The following is a 27,261-nucleotide window of genomic DNA, read 5'->3' on the forward strand; positions in this document are numbered from 1 at the left end:
CTTAAAGAGAACCAGAGATGAAGCACCCTCATGTATTTTACCATATATTTCAATGGGAACATGACAGTAAACACCTACTCTGCCCTTTGTTTCATTCTTCTCTGCTAAAGCTGCCTCTTATCAGCCCTGATAAGAATCCCCGACTGAGCATTCAGTCTAGCTTTGCCACGGAATGATTATAGCTGAGTCTGTCTTCTGTAATGTCTTTTCAAGCCTAAGCCTGCCCCCTTGTGGCTCTGCTATGATGACTCAGCTATAACAATTCCAGGCAAAGCTAAAATGAATGCTCAGCCGGGGATTCTTATCAGAGCTGATAACAGGCAAATTTAGCAGAGAAGAATGAAACAGAGAGCAGGGTAGGTGTTTACTGTCATGTTCCCATTGATATATATGGTCAAATACATGAGGGTGCTTCATCTCTGGTTCACTTTAACCACTTCAGCCTTCAGTGTTTTTACACCTTTTGCATCATTTTAGCGCTCCTCCCATTAATGCGCCAATAACTTTATCACTACTTATCACAATAAAATGATCTGTATGTTGTTTTTTTCCGCCACTAATTAGGCTTTCTCTAGGTGGCACATTTTGCTAAGAATTTTTTTTCTAATTTCATTTTAACGGGAATATTAAGAAAAAAAATGGGAAAAAATCATTATTTCTCAGTTTCCGGCCATTATAGTTTTAAAAAACTACATGCTACCATAATTAAAACCCACATATTTTATTTGCTCATTTGTCCCAATTATTACACCATTTAAATGCCCCTATCACAATGTATGGTGACAATATTTTATTTGGAAATAAAGGTGCATTTTTTTCAGTTTTGCGTCCATCACTATTTACAAGCCCATATTAAAAAAAAATAATAGTAATATACCGTCTTGACATGCATATTAAAAAAAAGTTTAGGTAACTTTAGGTATATGTTTTTTAATTGTAATTTTTTTATTTTTTAATCAAAAAGTTTTATTTGGGTATTTTTGTGAGAGTGCGGGAAATAAGGAGTTACTGTATATACTCGCATACAAGCCGAATTTTTTACCCCCAAAAAGGGGGTCAAAAGTTGGCGGGTCGGCTTATATGCGAATCTTCCCTGGTGGTCTAGTGGTTGGGTGGTACGCTCCCCGCTCCCCCCTCCCCGCTGCTGCTGTGACGATGCAGGGGGCAGGAATGAGCGGTTTCCCGCTACAGGGAGCCGCGCTCTTTCCTGCCCCCTGCATCGTCACAGCAGCAGCACCGGGCGCGCTGCTGTGATGCACTCTCCAACATGAGAAAGGGAACGCGGATTAGGAAGCAGCCGCTGCCTAGGCAGGTAATAGCAGCGGCGGCCGCGGGGGGAGCGGGGAGGGGGGAGCGCTATGCTGGGGCACTACCTACCTATACTGGGCACTATACTAGCTATACTGGGCACTATACTGGCTATACTGGGCACTATACTGGCTAAACTGGGCACTTTACTAGCCATACTGGGGCACTATACTAGCCATACTGGGGTACTATACTAGCTAAACTGGGCACTATACTAGCTAAACTGGGCACTATACTAGCTAAACTGGGCACTATACTAGCTAAACTGGGCACTTTACTAGCTATACTGGACACTACCTACCTATACTAGGCACTATACTGGCTATACTGGGCACTATACTGGCTATACTGGGCACTATACTAGCTAAACTGGGCACTTTACTAGCTATACTGGGCACTATACTAGCTATACTGGACACTACCTACCTATACTGGGCATATACTGGGCACTATACTGGCTATACTGGGCGCTACACTAGCTATACTGGGCACTATACTAGCTAAACTGGGCACTATACTAGCTAAACTGGGCACTATACTAGCTATACTGAGGCACTACCTACCCATACTGGGCACTATACTGGCTATACTGGGCACTATACTGGGCACTATACTAGCTAAACTGGGCACTTTTCTAGCTATACTGGGCACTATACTAGCCATACTGGGACACACTGGGGGGCTGCACCAATCCAGCATTTCCTATCCTTTTCATTTTTCCCTGGTTATTCAGGGAAAAGTTGGGGGGTCGGCTTATATGCGAGTATATACGGTAATTTTAAATTCTGTGTATGTCTATTTATTAGAAAAAAAATGTATGTAAGTGTAATTTTACTATTTGGCCACAAGATGTGCGCACAGTAATAAGTTTCCTCTGTGTGCTTTTAGTAAGTGAAACAGGAAGCAATGCGTGAAATGATTTACAAATCACCACAGGCATCTCATTGATGCCGAGATCATTGACATGGAAACCTAGATCAATGACTGGGAACTGTGTTCCCATTCAATTATCTTTAGGCTAATGTGCAGCGGTGAGAACAAGCACAGGAGCACAATCGATTGGCAGATGTAGTGTTTTTTTCATGGACGTAGCTCCTACGTCCAAGATGCGTAGGTGGATGTAGGAGCTACCTCCAAAAGGCTAAAATAGTTAAACCTCTGGTGTTAATGTATAGGAGGCAGCACTGCCAAGTGTTTAAGTCACACCAGTGGTGTTGTTAGGCCCGATCCTCTGCCATGGTGCCCCAATAGTCTGCCTCCTCTTCCTCTATCATGTCAGACAGCCCAGAGACAGACAGCAAGTGACAGTACAACTAGCTGGGAGGTGGGTGTACTTGATCCATGGTCCCGTGCCACTCAGCTGCCCTGGGGCAGAGCTTCTGTCCTCCCCACTAGAGTTGGGGCGAACCTCCGATTTTAGGTTCGCGAACCGGGTTCGCGAACTTCCGCGGAAGGTTCGGTTCGCGTTAAAGTTCGCGAACCGCAATAGACTTCAATGGGGATGCGAACTTTGAAAAAAAAAATAATTATGCTGGCCACAAAAGTGATGGAAAAGATGTTTCAAGGGGTCTAACACCTGGAGGGGGGCATGGCGGAGTGGGATACATGCCAAAAGTCCCGGGGAAAAATCTGGATTTGACGCAAAGCAGCGTTTTAAGGGCAGAAATCACATTGAATGCTAAATGACAGGCCTAAAGTGCTTTCAAACATCTTGCATGTGTATACATCAATCAGGTAGTGTAATTAAGGTACTGCTTCACACTGACACACCAAACTGTTCACTGAACAGAACAGGTATGCAGTGGCGGGTTCACTAAACAGGTATACAGTGGCGGGTCCACTGAACAGAACAGGTATGCAGTGGTGGGTTCACAGAACAGGTATGCAGTGGTGGGTTCACAGAACAGGTATGCAGTGGTGGGTTCACAGAACAGGTATGCAGTGGCAGGATCACTGAACAGGTATGCAGTGGTGGGTGGGTTCACAGAACAGGTATGCAGTGGCAGGATCACTGAACAGGTATGCAGTGGTGGGTGGGTTCACAGAACAGGTATGCAGTGGCAGGATCACTGAACAGGTATGCAGTGGTGGGTGGGTTCACAGAACAGGTATGCAGTGGTGGGTTCACAGAACAGGTATGCAGTGGCAGGATCACTGAACAGGTATGCAGTGGTGGGTGGGTTCACAGAACAGGTATGCAGTGGCAGGATCACAGAACAGGTATGCAGTGGTCGGTTCACAGAACAGGTATGCAGTGGCAGGATCACTGAACAGGTATGCAGCCAGGAAAAGCTAAGCCTAACTAATCTTTCCCTATGAGAGACAGACAGCAGCTCGCCCTACTCTCTCTAATGCAGGCACACGAGTGACCGTAATGGCCGCCGCTGCCTGCCTTATATAAGGGGGGTGGGGCTCCAGGGGCTAGTGTAGCCTAATTGGCTACACTGGGCCTGCTGACTGTGATGTAGAGGGTCAAAGTTGACCCTCATAGTGCATTGTGGGGCGAACCGAACTTCCGGAAACGTTCGCCTGCGGGAGGCGAACGCGAACCACCGAAGTTCGCCGGGAACTGTTCGCCGGCGAACCGTTCGGCCCATCTCTACTCCCCACAAGGTGCATGCAGGCCGTACGAAAGGCTTGTTCTAACCTTATAATGCGGCCATTGAGAATTTCCACGTAATCAGGTCAGAATGAGCCTCAGGTACGTAAATTACGTTAATCCAATGAAATACTTACCTAATCTAACGTAACTGGGTCGCATGTGACACTCCACCCTCCTCCCCGGCAGTGCATTTGTGGCCATGTTTTCAAAGTCCGCTGAAGCAATTCGGAAAACTTTGTCTGAATTGTAGCGGCCAGCCCCCAGCTCGGCAACCACCAATCAGGTCATGGCTGCCAAGCTGAGGCGGGCTGTGGCAACACAGATGGGCGGGGCCAGAGCCTTGGCAGAGATTTTGAAAAAAAAAAACAAAATACACTACAGCCGCAATTTTGACTGGGAAGGAACGATCACCTGCCTGGACAAAGTATTGCTAATTAGGTAAGTATTTAACCCTTAAACCCCCAGTCCTGTAACTTTAAGACAAATCCTGTCATGGCAGGCTCTATCTTTTTTAGTTGAGGTACTTTTATTGTGTGTCTGAAGTGACATATAGAAGGATAAGATAAACATGTCCTTACTGTATAGTCTCTATTTGCAGGGCAGCAATTTTCAAAACTATTTAGAAGTCATAAAACTTCCATGTGAAAGCAGGATAGTGATGAAACTTTTAACAGGTCATTATTTCTCTATGTGGAAGCTGAATAAACGGCAATCGTACCAGCGTGACGGTAATACAAGGGTTGGGGGGGGGGGGGGTTATGAGACGTCCAAAATCATAACGTATTTCAAACCATAAACATAAGGTAAGAACTGTTTACCCAAAGCCTGTATGAATTTATTCCACAAGAAAGATGCATTTCATGGACTTTAATCCCACTTCCTCAGGTCAATACCAGTTTTATGGAGCTCTGAGCACCTGTATCTGTGTTGTTTTAAAGGACAACCAAGGTGACATGATGAGATAGACATGTGTATGTTTAGTGCCAAGCACACAAATAACTATGCTGTGTTCTTTTTTTCTTTCTCTGCCTGAAAGAGTTAAACATCAGGTATGCAAGTGACAGTTTTTTGTCCATGTTGGACTGGGTCAGACTAGAGCATAACCCTCACTGATAACTAATTACAGCCACAAAACACTTTCATGTCAGTAAATGGCTCCTGAGAGCAGGAAAGAGATAAAAATGGTCAATCATTCATAGATTTTTAGCTCTGGCTTTTTTTTCGATGAAGGTGTCATTGAGCAGACAATGACACAGTAAAAAAAACTTAAAAACTAGATTTAAATATAAAATACTTGGGCTATCTAAAAAGTCATTTTAGGAAAAGTAGGATAGACACAATTTTTTTTTTCATCCGATTATTTTCACCTCGGGTGTCCTTTAAGTATTTTATAATTTTGGGCACCTCTCATTCCCATGTATTTCCATATGTCACCCTCCTGTGGAGAGCAGACAGTAGTCTCTATTTCTATAGAAAGAGCGAGAGATATATTCTATAGAGAGAGCGACCATACCTTCGAGAGACCAGTCTGAATGTGAGATGGGTGATCCCCACACGCGCTGAAGGTGGTTGCTGCCCAGCAACCCAGGTTTGTGAGAACCTTTTTCTAGTACAGTATAACACCTACTCCACGTATTTTGACATGCTACAATATATTTGGGTTCCTATTCTTCTTTTGTTTACTCCTTTTTTTTACCGAGGTCATTTGATCTACTTCCTGCATACCAGCGTGATACAACATTGAGATGAAAGGTCTGCAGATACAATTATTTACCACATAAGTTTATTTTCACTTCGGGTTTGCTTTCATCTCCTCCTGCTCTTAGCCCGTCATCTTTTCACAGGTGGGAAGAGTAGGAAACACACCATTTTTTATGTAAATAAAGACAATTTTATTAGCAGGCTTAGCCTGACACATACAAAAACTGAAATGCTGTGAAGATTAGTTTCTACACAAATATTACATCTATAGAATGTGAGAAAAAGAGAGTTTGCTGTTCTCAGAATTGAATTGTCCATAATATCCCTCAGGCGAGCAGAGCCGACTTAAAATAAAAGCCACAAAAACAACCACCTCAGGCCAACGGCTGGAAAAAACACCATTCAGAGCATCTTATGTACAATGGAATACTAACTGCAATATATAGGCTATATTGCCAGACACTCCAAATCAGTCTTCAGATATGAGTTTTGTCCTAAACAGGTGCCACAATTCCATACTGTTATTCTGAAACTGAAAGTCTCTGCAGTTCTTAGAGGGGTTTGCCAGGTATCATCCAATGGAAAGGAAAGATTTGATTCTCGTCATAGTGGCTGTCCCTTGTTGACACTCTCGTATGAAACTCAGATTCGAAGGTTGTCCTGGTGTTGACCTTTATTTACACGTTGGTAAAAAAAAACTCAAGTTGCTCGACATTCAAGCATTTTTCGAAAGCTCTTCCTGAAGCTGTCATCTAGGAAGGCGTAGAGCAATGGGTTGAGACAAGAGTTGGCATAGCTCAAGCTTGCAATGAAGTAAGAGATGCCAAAGACTATGGAATTCTCCTGTAAATCTGTGGTCAATGACACGATGGTGGCCAGGTGATAAGGAGTCCAACAGAAAAGACAAACTGCCACAACAACAAAGACCATGATGGTGACTCTTTTCTTGGCCTTGTCTAAGGCCTTGCCATTTGAATTTAGCCTCATATTCCGTAGCTTGGACAACATGACCATGTACAAGATGCAAATGGTGGAAACCGGGATAGCAAATCCCAATATTAAAGTGTAGATGCGACTCGCCTTAAACCATAACTTTTCTGGACTGGGGAAGTTTAATACACAGCTCTTAATTTGCAGACTGTCCATGTAGACACCAGCAGAAACCGTGAAAGGTAAGACAATAATGATGACCAACATCCAGATGAGGAGGCTGACAATTTTGGCTGCTCGATAGGTACGGTAGGGCATCCTCTTGGACCTTACGGTTGACAGAACAACGAGGTATCGGTCAATACTCATTACGGACAAGAAAAAGATGCTAGAGAAGATGTTGTAGTAATCAATGGAGACAATAATTTTGCAAAGGACAACTCCAAAGGGCCAATAATGAAGAAGCATCTCAGCAATGTTGAGGGGTAGTACAAGGGTGAACAAGTCATCTGCAATGGCAAGGTTGAGGATGAAGAGATTGGTAACGGTCTTCATCTTGGGTGCTTTAAGAATGACGTAGATGACCGCTGTGTTCCCAGTCAATCCCACCACACAGATCACCGAGTAGATGACGGGAGGAATAATGTAGAAGTTTTGAGACAACTCACTATTTCCAAACTCAGTTTTAGAATTTTCATAATAGCTGCTAAGGCGTGAAGGGTCATAGGAAGCATTAGGAGGGGTCAACAAAGACACGTTCTCCATGGCTTGCTGCCCTAAATTTCCACAAAAGATAAATGGGAAATGATGGGTAAGGCTCTCCAGTATGTGCTGAGCTACATGTCCTAGCTTTGCTGCAAAGCCACCTGGTGGTTCCAAGATATAAATGCCAGATGTCCATATCAAGCCAATGCCACCAAGTAAAGCCACTCGAAGACTTCTCCAACTGAAAAACTGACTGGAAGCTTGAAGAGGTATCAGTAAGGTTTCCTCAGAGTCCCAGTTGGTTCATTTTCTGAAAGAGAAATAGTTTTTTTTAGATGAGAGGAGTGAACAAATAAGAAATCATTTATTATTATTATTAGTTCTGTTATACTATTATTATTTTTAGTGATTTATAAAGTATTAACATCTAAGTAGGACTGTTTTAACCCGTCATTGAAATCACCGGTGATTCCGAAACATCTAGGCTAAGTCAACAGAGGTGATTCCACAGGAGTGAATAGGATTTCCCAAAATCGCAATCATGGGACCTGCACCTTTTTCAGAGCCATTTCTCGTCAATACACAGTATAGAAACGCTGCAAAATTGCTTTTCAATCGCTCGTACAAAGTGACCCTGCAGCAATTTTACAACCCAGAACCCCCCAAAAGGAAATCACAAGTTGCAATCACTGTAAAGATCACTAACATTAAAGTAAAAATGCTTCAAAAGGGCCAGAAATTGGTCCAGAAAAAGCTGCAGATACAGTCATTGCCAAAATTGTTGGCGCCCCAGAATTATTTCCAGAAAATAAAGTATTTCTCACAGAGAAGTATTGCAGTAACACATTTTGCTATACACGGTTTTTCACCTTTGTGTGTATTGGAACAAAGCGGAGAGAAAAAAGCAAATTGGACTTAAAGAGAAACTGAACCAAAACTCCAAAAATGGGCTGGACAAAATGATTGGCATCCTTAACTTAATATTTGGTTGCACACCCTTTGGAAAAAATAACTGAAATCAGTTGCTTCCTATAACCATCAATAAGCTTCTTACACTTCTCACCCGGAATTTTGGACCACTCTTCCTTTGCAAACTGCTCCAGGTCTCTCTTATTGGATGGTCGCCTTTTCCCAACAGCAATTTTAAGATCTAGCCACAGGTGTTCAATGGGATTTAGGTCTGGACCCATTGCTGGCCACTTCTGAACTCCCCAGCACTTTGTTGGTATTAATTTCTGGGTGCGTTTTGACGCATGTTTTGGGTCATTGTCCTGCTGGAAACTCAGCTTTCTGACATTGGTGCCTTGCACAATTCAAGGCACCCAGTGCCAGAGGCAGCAAAACAACCCCAAAACATCAATAAACCTCCACCATATTTCACTGTAGGTACTGTTTGCCCAATGTTTGTTTTTCAAACTATGTTAATGTTAGTTTTTTAAACTAATGTTTGTCTTGTCTTAGCCTAAATAGACCAGGCTATCTTATATGTCACCTGCCTCATGTGTGGTAGCTGTGATCTCTGAGAAGCATATATCGAATAAAAGATGCATGGAAATTTTGGTGCCCAGTAATCTCGATAGTAAAATATCGGTATTAAATACTGATATTTTACTATGGCTAAACCCAACCCTACTCTCACACAGAACCCTACCCCGAACCTAACCCCCCCCGCACAAACTATTTACCTGACGCCTAATTCCCCCCCCCCCCAAACTACATGCCTGATACTTAACCCTAAACCCAGCCCCTGCACACACTACTTACCCGACTCTTAACCCTAACCACCCCTGCACATTACCTACCTGTACCAGCGCTCGCTATTTATTGGTGGCCCAAATTACCCCTCAATGCCGACATTTCTATAGATGCGGGCACCCACATTGATTGCTTTTACTCCTATACAGACCACGCCACAGCAAGTAAGGTTAGGGCCAGTTCGAACGGCTGGCTGTCGACAATCTTGTTTTGCCGATACTAAACACTTATTTTTGTTACAGAGCAAAAAAAGTGTTTTGCATCAGTTCCCGTCACTGTGTTTTTAGCCCGAAGGTAGGTACAGAATTGGGAATGCAAATGACCCTAGAAGCTGCACACAGCATCTCGGAAACTTAGATTGCTTATGCAATTGATGGTAAATGCATTGAGATGTATTCAATGGGTAGAAATACATAGGTCCGGCACTGCATCACTGGTGTAAAAAGAGCTTTATTTCTAATGGCTCTTTCAATAGGTAAAAGTACATTAACATTCCATCAGATGTTTAGCACATACCCGTGGTGGTCAGAAGAGGTTGTGGGGCATGGTGGAGGTGGTAACGGCACGCCTTCCGCCTACTGTTAGCTAGGTTGAAATATGTCCCCTTATGCTACACGTTTATTCCCTATTTTTTATGCTGTATATTAGCACACACCCGTTTGTTATGCCACCTGGTGGCCATGTATTGGGAGTGCTGAACCAAGATCTGGGAAAGCAACCCAATACATGGTACGCAACTTCCATTGACGCATTGCGCCTCCATGCGTACGTCAGTGGCTGTATGCATAGTCACGTACGCGATACGACGCTTTTTATTCCTGCCAAGGGTGTGTCCGCCACTGACGCCAGTGCGCTTGCATGCGTACGTCAGTGACGGCATGCGTAATTACGTACGCGTTATGCGGCGCAGTGAACCGGAAGTGTTTCTTCCCCTGCTATAAGACCCGGAAACGGATAGCCGCGTTTGCCACACTGCCTCTGAAGACGCTGTAAAGCGAAACGGACGTTTGCGACATACCCAGGAATTGCATTATCCACTGATTCATGATATAATATTAATTGCACGCTGCCGTAGTGCCAGTCCTTGTACGCCTTTTTGCCACACGCATTGAGATGTAGGTTTCCATTCATCCCAATGCGTGGCACAGTGGGTCTCAGGCTCTGAATGGCCTGGCTAGTTTCACACTGGGGCATTGCGTTATGCATCGTGTACATAATGCGGTGTTGGTGTCATTTAGGGGACCCAGCAGGAAACCTCGTAGCAAAGTTCTCCAATCACAGCACTCTCTACAGCATAAAGCATTGAAGCATTGAGAATGGCTGCAAAGTGTGGGCGAAGCGTACTACAATCTGAAACCTAGCAGTTTGAGAGGGTGCCATCCACCCACTGGTGGTTGGATGGTGTAATGGGGCTCTGCCTCTGACACAGTAGACCAGGGTTCGAATCTCGGCTCTGCCTGTTCAGTAAGCCAGCACCTATTCAGCAGGAGACCTTGGGCAAGTCTCCCTAACACTGCTACTGCCTATAGAGCACGCCCTAGTGGCTGCAGCTCTGGCGCCTTGAGTCCGCCAGGAGAAAGCGCGATATAAATGGTATTTGTCTTGTCTTGTCTTGTCTTGACTGGCTAAATAGTAGCTATAAACCTTACCGTCTATAGCTGCTAATTGCTTGTAGCTGCCATATGGCTTCCCTGGTGGTCTAGGGCTCCCTATCCCCCCCATACAATTTCCTTCATGTCTTATGGCTTCCTGGCAGTGTTAGTGGCCCCCTGTCCTGTGCTCCCCAGCTCAGTTTATGCAGTTTATCGGGCACAGTAGTTGCATTGCTTCTCTCACTTCCTCCACTAGAGTCTAGGGATGTGCCTCCAGGGATGCAGCTAATGTTTTTGCCCCTCCCCCCCACCTGAGGTAGCAGCAGGTGTGGCCATGACACAATGTGGGTGGAGCCACCACTATATAGCCAGACCAGATGTAGGTACCAACCCCACCCCCAGTATAGGTGGCCAGATGTCCCGTAAAAAGCCCCTTCTCTAGGATTGCGGTTAGATGTGCCCCCAGTATAGGTAGCCTGCTATAGGTGCCCCCAATATAGGTAATAAAGTGACCCCAGTATAGGTAGTAAGGTGCCACCAGTATAGGTGTTAAGGTGCCCCCAGTATAGGTGGTAAGGTGCCCCCCAGTATAGGTGGTAAGTGTCTCCAGTATACGTAGTAAGGTGGTTCCAGTATAGGTGGTAAGGTGCCCCCAGTATAGGTAGTAAGGTGCCCCAGTATAGGTAGTAGGTTGTCCCCGGGCAGTGGGTGGGTGGCTAGGTAGCAGTGTGTGGAGTTTTAGGCAGGTAGTGTGTGGGTTTGGTTAGGTATGTAGCAATGTGTTGGTGTAGTTAGCGGTGGGTGGGTAGGTAGGTAGCAATGGGTGGGTAGGTATGTAGCAGTGAGTGGGTTTAGGTAGGCAGCAGTGTGTGGGTGGGTTGGTAGGTAGGTAGCAGTGTGTGGGGTTTTAGGTAGGTAGGTAGCAATGTGTGAGTTTAGGTAGGTAGGAGGCAGTGTGAGGGTTTAGGTAGGTAGCAGTTAGTGTTGCTCAGATACAATCCGTGATCACGGCATAGCCGTGATTAATCAGCATTTTTTCACTATCCGAAATCGTGATCCAAATCCGTGTTCGGGAATCGATCACGGAATTCAATCACGAATGCGGCCGTTATTTCACGTATTCAGCCAGTGATCACGCCATGATCACGCAAAATATATCTGTGATTATAAGCTGAAAAGCTGCTGGCTTTAGCGTTTAATAGCAAAGCCCCCTTACATGATATACTGTAAATACCAAATCTGCAGGATATGTTAAGTAGAGCAGTGGGAACAAGGGGACAATTTTTTTTCCAAAAAGACCTTATAGTTTTTGAGATAATCGATTTTAAAGGTTCAAAGGAAATTTCAAAGGAAAAAAGAATACATGTAAATGTGGTAAATACATTCTGTCATTTACTGCATTTACATTTTCCTTTGAACCTTTAAAATTCATTGGGCTCAATTCTGGTAGCTATGTGAGGTAAATATTTTTTTGTAGGTAAAATACCTCATGAGGTATTTTCCTCTTCTTTTATCAATTCTGAAAGATTTTTCTCCATTTCCAAACATGTGGTAAAACATGTGGTAAATGCATAGAGTGAGGTAAAACATGTGGTATTTCAGTGGTAAGCCTGCAGCAAATAAGTAATGTCTTTAATTGTCTTCCATAAGTTAGGATAGTCTTTGGAAGATTTTTTTTTTTTTTGAGGGAAGGTGTATTTGATTATGTAGCAACCTATGAAAAGTAAATTTATAGGCATCCATTATAAAAAAAAAATCCAGCTCATTTACCTTTAGAGGCTGGATGGGGGGGGGGTCGGAGCACTTTTAGAGGCTGGGGGAGGGGTCAGCACTTTTAGAGACTTGGGGTGTGAGTACTTTTACTTTTTAGACGCTGGGGGTCTGGAAGGTGGGTTACACCACTTTTACTTTTAGAGGCTGCTGGGGGGGGGGGGGGGGGGGGGGCCTTGAGCACTTCTAACCGGAGGAGGTGGGGGGAAATCGGTGTTTGCCGCAGTTTTACTTAATTTTTTTAAAAATAGAGGCTGTGGTTTGGAGCATTTTTACTTTTTTTCCAACCAGAGGTTGGGGAATGGCAATGTTGAGGGGGGCGCGGCAGATGAAGGATTGTACAGGGTTTGGAGCACTTTTTCTTTTTTAAATTAAAATGGAAGCGGGGGGAGGGGGGGGGGGGTCGTGAGGGGGATTCGTTGGTCAGTTCACTTTTACTTATTTCAACAAAATATGGGGAACCTGAACACAGAGCAAGCTGAAAAGGCGCCATGTTATGTGGCAGATATCACAATTCTATCACAACACTGCATTTATCATGTGTAGAGGTAGGTCAAATTATGTGAGGTAAAAGACATGCAAACACGCACCTTATTTCACTTCAGAATTCAAGTGTGAGGTATTTCACTACTAAATACCACACATTTTTAGTAGAAAATTACCACATGAATTACCTCATGAAATTACATGAGGTAAAACTTTACTTAACCCATTCGCGTTCCATCTTTTTCACTTGAGAAATGTTCACCTCCCATTCATTAGCCTATAACTTTATCACTACTTATCACAATGAACTGATCTATATCTTGTTTTTTCCGCCACCAATTAGGCTTTCTTTGGGGGGTACATTTTGCTAAGAGCCACTTTACTGTAAATGTATTTTAACAGGAAGAATAAGAAAAAAACGGAAAAAATTAATTATTTCTCAGTTTTCAGCCATTATAGTTTTAAAATAATACATGCCTCCATAATTAAAACTCACGTATTGTATTTGCCCATATGTCCCGGTTATTACAGCGTTAAAATTATGTCCCTATCACAATGTATGGCGACAATATTTTATTTGGAAATAAAGGTGCATTTTTTCCGTTTTGCATCTATCACTATTTACAAGTTTAAAATAAAAAAAATATAGAAGTATTTCATCTTTACATTGATATTTCAAAAGTTTAGACCCTTAGGTAAATATTTACATGTTGTGAGAAAACGCGGAAAAGCCTCCGCGTGTGCTCAGAACAAGGCGGCTGATTCCGCATCTAACGCGGCGGTTTGCACGCATAGGCCTACATCTGCTAGTATGGCCAAACGCGGAGAAACCGCCGCATGCCCTGATAGCGGTGCGGCTGGTTCCGCGTCCAGCGCGGCGGGTGGTACACAACACATGTCTGGTGTGGCTGGGACTGATAGTCCATACAGGTTCAGAAGGACGCGCGCGCGCGCGCTGAGAGGCAGAACTTTTATGACACCCAGAAGGGAGTCAGCTGATCAAGCCGGTCAGCTGACGATTCTAACAGTTCTATGGCAGGATAGAAAAAAGTGTTATGGTGTGGCACATCCCATACTGAGTGAAAAACACAGGTAGTAAACACAGGCAACGGCTCCACTGGCCACTGTGGCTATGCTTGCGACTAAAAACACCTGTCACTGGATGTGTGCTCCGCAAAGGGTAAGAAGGAACAGTTCAATCAATAGCAAGAAGATCACAGAAGCGTGCACCTTCCATCCAAGGCTTTATTTCCACATGGGTGACAGTGCAGCAATTCAATGTACAACAAGTCGCTTCAACATGCATGGCCAAAAGTGAAGTGACGGACAATAGTGACAGTTCTTATGTGTCCGTGCTGTAGTGGGTCAGTGGGAAGGAGGTGGGTGGCAGGCCCAGAGGTGGCGAGCGACGGCCGTTTTGCGTCTCCTGACGCTTGGTCACGCTACGTGCCACTGAAAGAGGATTCCGTGAGCTTCCGGAGTTAAGTCGGGGAACTAGCCCCGCCTTTTCCGGTTGTATCACTTCCTCCTCGTGAGTACCTGTTGCCTTAGATACACAGACGCCAACTTGAAAGGACAACAGGGCGGAGACAATAACTCCGCCCATCTCCTAAACTTCGTCCCAGAGGTTTATGCCCGCTCTCGCGGCATAACAGCAGGCCGGCGTATCGGGTGGCAAAGGGAGCCAGTGCTCAAAAAAGGCACCTGCGCTTCCTACCGCCACCGCGTTGCTACCTCGCCGCGCAAAAACCGCCGATTAAACGGCAAAATGGACGAATAGGGTCCTAAATGTGCGCCTGTGCGTCTAGGCAACGGGAAAGGGTGACTCAAACGTGACTATCAAGTGACTGTGTAATTAAAATCATGTATTTTTATATGGCCTTTTAACATACATCTGGGCAAATGGCAGAGTTGTTGGTTCGTGTAGGATGGGGTACGCATCTATGTCTCCAATAAAACCATGCGACTGATGCAAAAAGAGTGGGGGCAAGGAAACAGGGGCCACTTATAATGGTACCCAAAAATTATCTTTTTCCTCTACTCCTCCCTCCCCCTCTATTCTTACCCTCTACCAGACATATAGACATTTGTTTCCCACAGTCTGGAGTGTCGCTTCCTAACGGGGACAAATTATGCGTTCCCCCATCCCACACTCACCACAGGTAACCCACAGTTAACCAACAATTAGGTAATTCATCAATAAATATCTTATTTCCCCAATAAATAATACCCCCACTTGGCACATAGCAAATCATTACATGCAGTCTATCTGTGAACATATAGTTTTCCTAGGGATCTAACATACAGGACAGTTCAGTTTTATCGTTCAATCCTAATGGCCCCATTGCTTCCATCCTCAAGATTAATCTCGTCTCCCTTCTCAGTAGTAACCTCTCCCTATCACCCCCTCTCCGGGGTACATCTTGTTTCTCCAGAGCTGCGAACCTTAAATTGAATCTTTCAGTGCTGTGATCATTTCTCATATGGTCAATCAATCGTTTACAGCCTTTTCCCGATTTGATTGAACCAATGTGCTCTCCAAATCTTATCTTCATAGGTCTAGTTGTCTGCCCAATGTAGAATCGACTACAAGGGCAGATCAAAACGTAAACAACAAACTCTGTCTGACAAGTAAAGAACTCCTTCACATGTAACCATTCTCTCCCTACTCGAATATTTTTCTGAGTTATCAGCCTATCACACCATTTACAACGGCCACATTTATGGTTTCCACTAGGCAGAGAAGCATTAAGCCAGTCTTTGTTTTTATTTTTAGGCGAGACGAACTCACTGCTAGTTAAAATGTTGCCAAGTGTAGGGGCGCGTCTGAAAGTCACTCTGGGGGCCTTTTGGCCCCCTTCTAACAGTTCCCATTGGTCCAGCACTTAGGGGAGGCGCTGGAGAGCGCTGTGCTATATATACTGGGTGCTGGTCATTCACTGGTTGTCTGCCGTTGCGATCACTACGTGGAAGCACTCAGACCTTTTTGTCAGAATCTGTGTTACTATTCTGTTATACTTCAGACTAGTTCCAGGGTGTTGATTATCACGGAGCTTACACCCAAGACCAGGCATTGTTATTATCGGTTATGACCTTCTGCTTTCCTGACCACTCTTCTGATCACTGATTCGGTACTTCGCTATATCTGATACTCTGTTGCCAAACCCTGCGTGCTTTAGGATTACCGAATCAGCCTCCTGTCTTTGTACTTTATCTGTCCGTGTGTTGCCGACCTGGCTTGCCCGACCTCGAGAGCTATCTCCCCTGTTAAGAGATAGTTCACAGACCAGTCAGTGACATCCTCCTATTGGTGTCACTCACGCTCTGGTCCTTCCTACTCCCAGCCTGACTCCTCCCTTTGGGAGATTCTCAGGCTACGGTTAGGTTCTTGTTCTCTAGTGCAGTATTCCTTACTGCCTTTGTACCTGTTCTCCAGGTATTGTCCTCTAAGTATTACTGTTGCACCAAACACTCATATCACTCAGGTGTCCAGAGGTTAGTAATCTATCTGATTATCGGTGATTCTGCAGATCATCAATAATCAGGTATATATCTGTATTTTTGGTGATACTGCAGATCACCAATAATCAGATCCTCTCTGTGTTACACCGATCGTTACACGTTTTTTTTTTTTTATTGTAATGTTTTTTGTTTTTTTAATATTAAACATTTTATTTAGGTAGTTTTGGGAGGGTGGGATGTAATCAAGTGATTTATAATGTAAATGTGTGTTTGAATTTTATTTTTTTTACTTTTAGTTGTAGTTTTACTTTTTGGCCACAAGATGGCGGCCATGAGTTTGTTTACATGATGTCACTGTATGTGTAACACACGCTTAGAGCGACGCATGGGGTACGTTACAGCCAGAAAAAGCGAAGCTTCCGAGAGAAGCTGTCGCTTTTTCAGCGGGGGAGAGGAATCAGTGATCAGGCACCATAGCCCGATTCACTGATTGCCTGGCTAACGAACCGCGGGCCGGGAGCGCGCGTGCACGCGTGCGAGTGGCCGCGGGAGCGCGCATGGTTCCTGGACGTAGTTTCTACGTCCAGGAACCAAAATAGGTTAAACTACCAGAATTCAAAAGTTGATTTCCCTCATGAGGTAAATCGAATTCCATGAGGAAATTATCTACTAAATGCTACCAGAATTGAGCCCATTATCTCAAAAACTATAAGGTCTTCTTGTTCCCACTGTTCTACTTAACATATCCTGGAGATTTGGTGTTTATAGCATGTAAGGGGGCTTTGCTATTAACTGCTAAAGTCGGCGGGTTTTGGCGGTGTTTAATCACCAATACTTTTTCATTGGAAACTTTAAATTCGATTTTCTCAAAAACTATAAGGTCTTTTTTGAAAAATTGAAAGTATAACCACTGATCACCTTTATATACCTTGCAATTTTGGTGATTGTAGCATGTATGGGGGCTTTGCTATTAACTTTAAAGTCTAATCCGTGATCACGGATTTTACAGACACTCACGGATAAAATCCGAATTGAATTCGTCAGTCAGTTTCAAATCCGAATCGCGGCTTATCCGGATTTTGGGACTGCTGTGGCCGGATTTATTCGAGTCCTTGATTGGGGGTATCCGAGCAACACTAGTAGCAGTGTGTGTTTAGGAAGGTAGGTAACAGTGTGTCAGGGGGTAGGTAGGTAGGGTGCCCCTTCCCCCGGCACAGACCTGCAGATTAGTGCAGCGAGCAGAGACAGACCTCAGTTCCGCGTAGGACAGAGTGACGCACAGTAAGCAGCTGCACAAGACACTTCAAATGCAGGAAGTGATGAGTGATGTCACTTCCGCATATGAAGTCGGTTAGGGATACTTACGTTGCACCGTTCTGCCCGCTGGGTCCCACGCTGACCTCCAGGCCTGTCCCCGGTTGCTGTGCTGATCTGCAGGTCTGAACGGGGAGATGGGAGGAAGGGAAACACGGGGCAGACGAGCCCGAGGCCCCTGCAGGGGGTGAGGCCCCAGGCCACCGCTTGTTTCGCTTGTAGCTAGCGGTTAGCCCTGTGTGTGTCCATCCTTTCTTTTCACCTCTTGCTTTTAGTCCTACTGCTTTAGATGCCGGGCACTAGAGCCAGAGGCAGTAAAAGGGATGGATGTACATCCCTCAGGTGGAAGAGATAAGATAAGCACGGCTACCTCTGCACCTGATACTCTGCATAAACTGAGCTGGGGGGAGTACAGGACAGGGGGAGCATGCCGGGACACAACTCCGGACAGTCCCGGGCAAATTGGGAGGTATGTTTGATCTCAGCATTGATCACTGTGGCATTGGCTTTATTAGTTAATCATCAGAATTTGGCAGGGTTTGCTGTCAGAAAGTGTCTTAACTTACCAGATATTATTTATAAGATAAATGTTTGCATACGTAGCACTAATCCTAAATAGAACTTTCTAGGCGACCGTAACTCCTTCTTTCATGATTAGGGCTGGAACGCACAATGGATGCAATTTTTCCTGTCACCGTACCCAGAGGTACACCCTCCTCTGCTGTACTGTTCAACCACCTCTGCTCTGTACCACCCTATACTGTACACCCTCCTGTGTTGTACTGTCCTGTACTGTACACCCACCTCTGCTGTGCTGCCCTGTACTGTTCACCCACCTCTGCTCTGTACCACCCTATACAGTACACCCTCCTGTGTTGTACTGTCCTGTACTGTACACCCACCTCTGCTGTGCTGCCCTGTACTGTTCACCCACCTCTGCTCTGTACCACCCTATACTGTACACCCTCCTGTGTTGTACTGTCCTGTACTGTACACCCACCTCTGCTGTGCTGCCCTGTACTGTTCACCCACCTCTGCTCTGTACCACCCTATACTGTACACCCTCCTGTCTTTTACTGTCCTGTACTGTACACCCATCTCTGCTGTACTGCCCTGTACTGTTCACCCACCTCTGCTCTGTACCACCCTATACTGTACACCCTCCTCTGCTGTACCGCCCTGTACTGTACACCCACCTCTGCTGTACCGCCCTGTACTGTACACCCTCCTCTGCTGTACTGTTCAACCACCTCTGCTCTGTACCACCCTATACTGTACACCCTCCTGTGTTGTACTGTCCTGTACTGTACACCCACCTCTGCTGTGCTGCCCTGTACTGTTCACCCACCTCTGCTCTGTACCACCCTATACTGTACACCCTCCTGTGTTGTACTGTCCTGTACTGTACACCCACCTCTGCTGTGCTGCCCTGTACTGTTCACCCACCTCTGCTCTGTACCACCCTATACTGTACACCCTCCTGTGTTTTACTGTCCTGTACTGTACACCCATCTCTGCTGTACTGCCCTGTACTGTTCACCCACCTCTGCTCTGTACCACCCTATACTGTACACCCTCCTCTGCTGTACCGCCCTGTACTGTACACCCGCCTCTGCTGTACCGCCCTGTACTGTACACCCTCCTCTGCTGTACTGTTCAACCACCTCTGCTCTGTACCACCCTATACTGTACACCCTCCTGTGTTGTACTGTCCTGTACTGTACACCCACCTCTGCTGTGCTGCCCTGTACTGTTCACCCACCTCTGCTCTGTACCACCCTATACTGTACACCCTCCTGTGTTTTACTGTCCTGTACTGTACACCCATCTCTGCTGTACTGCCCTGTACTGTTCACCCACCTCTGCTCTGTACCACCCTATACTGTACACCCTCCTCTGCTGTACCGCCCTGTACTGTACACCCTCCTCTGCTGTACCGCCCTGTACTGAACACCCTCTTCTGCTGTACCGCCCTGTACTGTACACCCATCTCTGCTGTACTGCCCTGTACTGTACATCCACCTCTACTGTACTGCCCTGTACTGTACACCCACCTCTGCTGTACTGCCCTATATTGTACACCCACCTTTACTGTACTGCCCTGTACTGTACATCCACCTCTGCTCTGTACTGCCCTGTACTGTACACCCACCTCTGCTGTACTGCCCTATATTGTGAACCCACCTCTACTGTACTGCCCTGTACTGTACATCCACCTCTGCTCTGTACTGCCCTGTCCTATACACTCACCTCTGCTGTACTGCACTGTAAAAATCTGTCTGTGAAGTTTAAATCATATATAATGTTTCACTGATCGAGCTGCTGTTTTACTTGTCTCCCACACAAAGAAATGTTGACCTTTCATCACTATACTGTTGTTGTTACTGTACACCCTCCTGTGTTTTACTGTCCTGTACTGTACACCCATCTCTGCTGTACTGCCCTGTACTGTTCACCCACCTCTGCTCTGTACCACCCTATACTGTACACCCTCCTCTGCTGTACCGCCCTGTACTGCACACCCTCCTCTGCTGTACTTCCCTGTACTGTACACCCACATCTGCTGTACCGCCCTGTACTGTACACCCGCCTCTGCTGTACCGCCCTGTACTGTACACCCTCCTCTGCTGTACTGTTCAACCACCTCTGCTCTGTACCACCCTATACTGTACACCCTCCTGTGTTGTACTGTCCTGTACTGTACACCCACCTCTGCTGTGCTGCCCTGTACTGTTCACCCACCTCTGCTCTGTACCACCCTATACTGTACACCCTCCTGTGTTTTACTGCCCTGTACTGTACATCCACCTCTGCTCTGTACTGCCCTGTACTGTACACCCACCTCTGCTGTACTGCCCTGTACTGTACATCCACCTCTGCTCTGTACTGCCCTGTACTGTACACCCACCTTTACTGTACTGCCCTGTACTGTACATCCACCTCTGCTCTGTACTGCCCTGTACTGTACACCCACCTCTGCTGTACTGGCCTTTATTGTAAACCCACCTCTACTGTACTGCCCTGTACTGCACATCCACCTCTGCTCTGTACTGCCCTGTCCTATACACTCACCTCTGCTGTACTGCACTGTAAAAATCTGCCTGTGAAGTTTAAATCATATATAATGTTTCACTGATCGAGCTGCTGTTTTACTTGTCTCCCACACAAAGAAATGTTGACCTTTCATCACTATACTGTTGTACTGCCCTGTACTGTACACCCACCTCTGCTGTGCTGCCCTGTACTGTACACCCACCTCTGCTGTGCTGTACTGTATACCCACCTCTGCTCTGTACCGCCCTATACTGTACACCCACCTCTGCTGTACCGCCCTGTACTGCACACCCTCCTCTGCTGTACTGCCCTGTACTGTACACCCACATCTGCTGTACTGCCCTGTACTGTACACCCACATCTGCTGTACTGCCCTGTACTGTACACCAACCTCTGCTGTACTGCTCTGTACTTTACACCCACCTCTGCTGTACTGCCCTGTTCTGTACACCCTCTGCTGTACTGCCCTGTACTGTATACCCACCTCTGCTGTACTGTACACCCTCCTCTGCTGTACTGCCCTATACTGTACACCCACCTCCACTGTACTGCCCTGTACTGTACACCCACCTCTGCTGTGCTGCCCTGTACTGTACACCCACCTTTGCTGTACTCCCCTGTACTGTACACCCTCTGCTGTACTGCCCTGTAATGTATACCCACCTCTGCTGTACTGCCCTGTACTGTACACCCTCTGCTGTACTGCCCTGTACTTTACACTCTCCTCTGCTGTGCTGCCCTGTACTGTACACTCACCTCTGCTGTGCTGCCGTGTACTGTACATCCACCTCTGCTCTGTACCGCCCTATACTGTACACCAAACTCTGCTGTACCGCCCTGTACTGCACACCCTCCTCTGCTGTACTGCCCTGTACTGTACACCCACATCTGCTGTACTGCCCTGTACTGTACACCCACCTCTGCTGTGCTGCCCTGTACTGTACGCCCACCTCTGCTGTGCTGTACTGTACACCCACCTCTGCTCTGTACCGCCCTATACTGTACACCCACCTCTGCTGTACCGCCCTGTACTGCACACCCTCCTCTGCTGTACTGCCCTGTACTGTACACCCACATCTGCTGTACTGCCCTGTACTGTACACCCACATCTGCTGTACTGCCCTGTACTGTACACCCACCTCTGCTGTACTGCTCTGTACTTTACACCCACCTCTGCTGTACTGCCCTGTTCTGTACACCCTCTGCTGTACTGCCCTGTACTGTATACCCACCTCTGCTGTACTGTACACCCTCCTCTGCTGTACTGCCCTATACTGTACACCCACCTCCACTGTACTGCCCTGTACTGTACACTCACCTCTGCTGTGCTGCCCTGTACTGTACACCCACCTTTGCTGTACTCCCCTGTACTGTACACCCTCTGCTGTACTGCCCTGTAATGTATACCCACCTCTGCTGTACTGCCCTGTACTGTACACCCTCTGCTGTACTGCCCTGTACTTTACACTCTCCTCTGCTGTGCTGCCCTGTACTGTACACTCACCTCTGCTGTGCTGCCGTGTACTGTACATCCACCTCTGCTCTGTACCGCCCTATACTGTACACCAAACTCTGCTGTACTGCCCTGCACTGTATACACCCACCTCTGTTGTACTGCCCTGCACTGTATACGCCCTGATATAGAATAATATAGTTTATTCTATATTAGCTCTATATTATAATCCTTACTCAATATTAGCTCTATAGTATAGTTCTTAATCTATAATAGCTGAAGATCACAGCTCTTATTCTTTATTTGAGGCTGGAAGCTCCAATTCAATACATTGGACTGATAGCTGTCTTTCTCTACATTAGACTGATAGCTATGATCATGTATGATAGATTAGTAGCTGTTATTCTATACATTAGGCTGGTAGCTCTGATTCTATACATTAGGCTGGCATCTCTGATTCCATACATTAGGCTGGCATCTCTGATTTCATACATTAGGCTGGCAGCTAGGACTCTATACATTAGGCTGACAGCTCTGATTCTATACATTAGGCTGGTAGCTCAGATTCTATACATTAGGCTGGCATCTCTGATTCCATACATTAGGCTGGCATCTCTGATTCCATACATTAGGCTGGCATCTCTGATTCTATACATTAGGCGGACAGCTCTGATTCTATACATTAGGCTGGCAGCTCTGATTCTATACATTAGGCTGGCAGCCCTGATTCTATACATTAGGCTGGCAGCCCTGATTCTATACATTAGGCTGGCATCTCTGATTCTATACATTAGGCGGACAGCTCTGATTCTATACATTAGGCTGGCAGCTCTGATTCTATACATTAGACTGTAATCTCTGATTCCATACATCAGGCTGGCATCTCTGATTCCATACATCACGCTGGCATCTCTGATTCTATACATTAGGCTGGTAGCTCAAATTCTATACAATAGACTGGCAGCTCTGATTCTATACATTAGGCTGGTAGCTCTGATTCTGTACGTTAGGTTGGCAGCTCTGATTCTATAAATTAGGATGGCATCTCTGATTCTATACATTAGGCTGGTAGCTCAAATTCTATACAGTAGATTGGCAGCTCTGATTCTATACATTAGGCTGGCAGCTCTGATTCTATACATTAGGCTGGTAGCTCAAATTCTATACATTAGACTGGCAGCTCTGATTCTATACATTAGGCTGGTAGCTCAAATTCTATACATTAGACTGGCAGCTCTGATTCTATACATTAGACTGGCAGCTCTGATTCTGTACGTTAGGTTGGCAGCTCTGGTTCTCTACATTAGGCTGGCAGCTAGGATTCTATCCGTTAGGCTGAAAACTTTGATTCTATACATTTGACTGGTATCCCTTCTATACATTAGACTGGGAGCTTCTATTCTATACATTAGGCTGGTTGCTTTGATTCTATATATTAGGCTGGCAGCTCTGATTCTATACATTAGGCTGGTATCTCTGATTCTATACATTAGGCTGGCAGCTCTGATTCCATACATTAGACTGGCAGCTAGGCTTCTATACATTAGGCTGACAACTCTGATTCTATACATTGGGCTGGCAGCTCTGATTCTATACATTAGGCTGGCAGCTCTGATTACATATATTAGGCTGGCAGCTCTGATTCTATACATTAGGCTGGCATCTCTGATTTCATACATTAGACTGTCAGCTAGGCTTCTATACATTAGGCTGACAACTCTGATTCTATATATTGTGCTGGCAGCTCTGATTCTATACATTGGGCTTGCAGCTCTGATTCTATACATTAGGCTGGCAGCTCTGATTCTATACATTAGGCTGGCAGCTCTGATTCTTTACATTGGCCTGGCAGCTCTGATTCCATATATTAGGCTGTCAGCTCGGAGTCTTTACATTAGGCTGGTATCTCTGATTCTATGCATTTGGCTGGCAGCTCTGATTCTATACATTAGGCTGGCAGCTCTGATTCCATACATTAGACTGGCAGCTAGGCTTCTATACATTAGGCTGACGACTCTGATTCTATACATTGGGCTGGCAGCTCTGATTCTATACATTAGGCTGGCAGCTCTTATTCTATACATTAGGCTTGCAGCTCTGATTCTATACATTAGGCTGGCAGCTCTGGTTCCATACATTAGGCTTGCAGCTCTGATTACATATATTAGGCTGGCAGCTCGGAGTCTTTACATTAGGCTGGTATCTCTGATTCTATGCATTTGGCTGGCAGCTCTGATTCTATACATTAGGCTGGCAGCTCTGATTCCATACATTAGACTGGCAGCTAGGCTTCTATACATTAGGCTGACGACTCTGATTCTATACATTGGGCTGGCAGCTCTGATTCTATACATTAGGCTGGCAGCTCTTATTCTATACATTAGGCTTGCAGCTCTGATTCTATACATTAGGCTGGCAGCTCTGGTTCCATACATTAGGCTGTCAGCTTGGAGTCTATACATTAGGCTGGTATCTCTGATTCCAGACATTAGTCTGGCAGCTCTGATTGTGTACATGAGGCTGGCAGCTCTGATTGCGTACATTAGGCTAGTAGTTTATATACTGTATAGTAAAGTTGGTACCTTTTGATTCTATACAATATAGGCTGGTAGCTCTTATTGTATACGTTAGGCTGGCAGCTTTGATGCTATACATTGAGCAACTTACTGTCAGAGTGTTATATTGACTGGCTGGAGTAACTAAACTTATCCAGCACTTTTTTTTTTACTAAAGATGCAGATTTAATGTCACATTTGGGCACAGCTGAAACCCAGGATTTTACACAAGCAGGAACAGATATTTCCAGGGACATAATACGCTAAATTCATCCCGAGGAGAGAATATTTCTGATACTCTATTTCTGACGCTGTCATTAGTTTGGCTTCAGTTTTGCAGCCCCCACACATCCAGCAATCTCTTTGTACCCCTCAGTGTGCCATGATGTACTCCCACCCAAACTCCGTGAAGACCCCAGTCTGTTGCTTACCTTGCATGCTGTGTGCTCCAGTGTGCGCTGTCTGCCCTCCGCTCGCATCTACAAGAGTTCAGGCGGGGAGGAGGAGGGTCTCTCATTGTTCTGCTGACGTCTCAGGCTGCTGGAAGCCCCTCTTTCATACAGAGACCGTAATCACTTATGGCTGATAAGCAGGAAAAGAGGATCTCTGGCTCCCAATACTTTTCTTTCAACCTCTTGTCTATAGGAGTGCATGAGAGAGGTGTGAAGCTATTTACTGTAATTTGACCAGTGTCAGGACAAGGCTCTCCATGAGATTCCAAAGTCCCCCCTCCCCCCAATTGTGTCTGCCTCAGAGTAGGTAGCAGATGTGCCCCCATTATTAGGTAGCAGCCTCCCCAGGTTTGATAGCCAGATGTGCCCCCTGTATTAGGTAGCCCCCTCCCCAGTATAGTCAGGTGTGCATCAGTATTAGGTAACACCTTTCCCCAGTATAGGTAGCCAGATGTGCCCCCTGTATTAGGTAGCCCCCTCCCCAGTAAAGTCAGGTGTGCCCCAGTATTAGGTAACACCCTTCCCCAGTATAGGTAGCCAGATGTGCCCCCTGTATTAGGTAGCCCCCTCCCCAGTAAAGTCAGGTGTGCCCCAGTATTAGGTAACACCCTTCCCCAGTATAGGTAGCCAGATGTGCCCCCAGTATTAGGTAGCAGCCTCCCCAGGTTTGATGGCCAGATGTACCCCCAATATTAAGTAGCCCCCTCCCCGAGTAAGATAGCTAGATGTGTCCCCATTATTAGGCCAACAGGTTAGGTCACCAGGCTCTCCAGGTTAGATAGGCAAATATGCCCCCAGTATTAGAAGCCCACCTCCCCAGTATAGATAGTCAGATGTGCCCCAGTATTAGGTAGCCCCCCTTCCCAGTATAGATAGTCAGATTTGCCCCAGTATTAGGTAACACCCCTCCCCAGTATTAGGTAGCCCCCCTCCCCCTCCCCTGTATAGATAGTCAGATGTGCCCCAGTATTAGGTAACACCCCTCCCCAGTATAGGTAGCCAGATGTGTCCCCCAGTATTAGGTAGCCCCCCCTCACCTGTATAGATGGTCAGATGTGCCCCAGTATTAGGTAACACCCCTCCAGGGGCGTAGCAATAGGGGTTGCAGAGGTAGCGACCGCATCGGGGCCCTTGAGCCAGAGGGGCCCTGAAGGGCCCTCCCTCAACTACAGTATTAGCTTTCTATTGGTCCTGTGCTCATAATAATAACTTCAATAGATACTTTGAATAGTGGTAATCCTTAACAAACTGTTTCCCATCCTTTTCTTGCACCTCTGACACTGTAGTTGCCCTTGGCAGGTTTTGGTGCGCCGTATCAATTGTTACGTATAGAGTGCTTGGGGGGGGGGCCCATTGTAAAACTTGCATCGGGGCCCACAGATCCTTAGCTACGCCACTGCACCCCTCCCCAGTATTACGGTAGGTAGCCCCCCAGTATAGATAGCCAAATGTGCCCCCAATGTTAGGTACTCTCCCTCCCCAGCATAGGTAGCCAGATATGCCTCCAGTACCAGGCAGCCCCCTCCCCAGTATAGATAGCCAGAAGTGCCCCCAGTATTAGGTATCCCCCCTCCCCAGCATAGGTAGCCAGATATGCTCACAGTACTAGGCAGCCCCCTCCCCAGCACAGGTAGCCAGATATGCCCCAGTACTAGGCAGCCCCCTCCCCAGTATAGATAGCCAGATGTGCCCCTAGTATTAGGTATCCCCCCTCCCCAGCATAGGTAGCCAGATATGCCCCCAGTACTAGGCAGCCCACTCCGCAGTATAGATAGTCAGATGTGCCCCAGTATTAGGTAACACCCCTCCCCAGTATTAGGTAGCCCCCCAGTATAGATAGCCAGATGTGCCCCCAATGTTAGGTATTCCCCCTCCCCAGTATAGGTAGCCAGATGTGTCACCCAGTATTAGGTAGCCCCCCCTCACCTGTATAGATAGTCAGATGTGCCCCAGTATTAGGTAACACCCCTCCCCAGTATTAGGTAGCCCCCCAGTATAGATAGCCAGATGTGCCCCCAATGTTAGGTATTCCCCTCCCCAGCATAGGTAGCCAGATATGCCTCCAGTACTAGGCAGCCCCCTCCCCAGTATAGATGGCCAGAAGTGCCCCCAGTATTAGGTA

The 27,261-nt window shown here is 46.1% G+C and overlaps 1 protein-coding gene across 1 annotated transcript; it reads right to left on the minus strand.

Annotated features, from left to right (window-relative positions):
- Window positions 1-5,823: 5,823 nt before the first annotated feature.
- On the minus strand, window positions 5,824-25,205 carry NPBWR2 (neuropeptides B and W receptor 2). Its single transcript, XM_068262338.1, has 2 exons — window positions 25,119-25,205; window positions 5,824-7,556 (listed from the first exon to the last, which is right to left on the minus strand). Exon 2 carries the CDS (start codon window positions 7,304-7,306, stop codon window positions 6,311-6,313), a length of 996 nt encoding a protein of 331 aa, XP_068118439.1. The 5' UTR covers window positions 7,307-7,556; window positions 25,119-25,205; the 3' UTR covers window positions 5,824-6,310.
- Window positions 25,206-27,261: the final 2,056 nt, after the last annotated feature.

This window comes from Hyperolius riggenbachi, chromosome 12 (genome assembly GCF_040937935.1).
Source record: "Hyperolius riggenbachi isolate aHypRig1 chromosome 12, aHypRig1.pri, whole genome shotgun sequence".
In the NCBI taxonomy this organism is placed as follows: Eukaryota; Metazoa; Chordata; class Amphibia; order Anura; family Hyperoliidae; genus Hyperolius; species Hyperolius riggenbachi.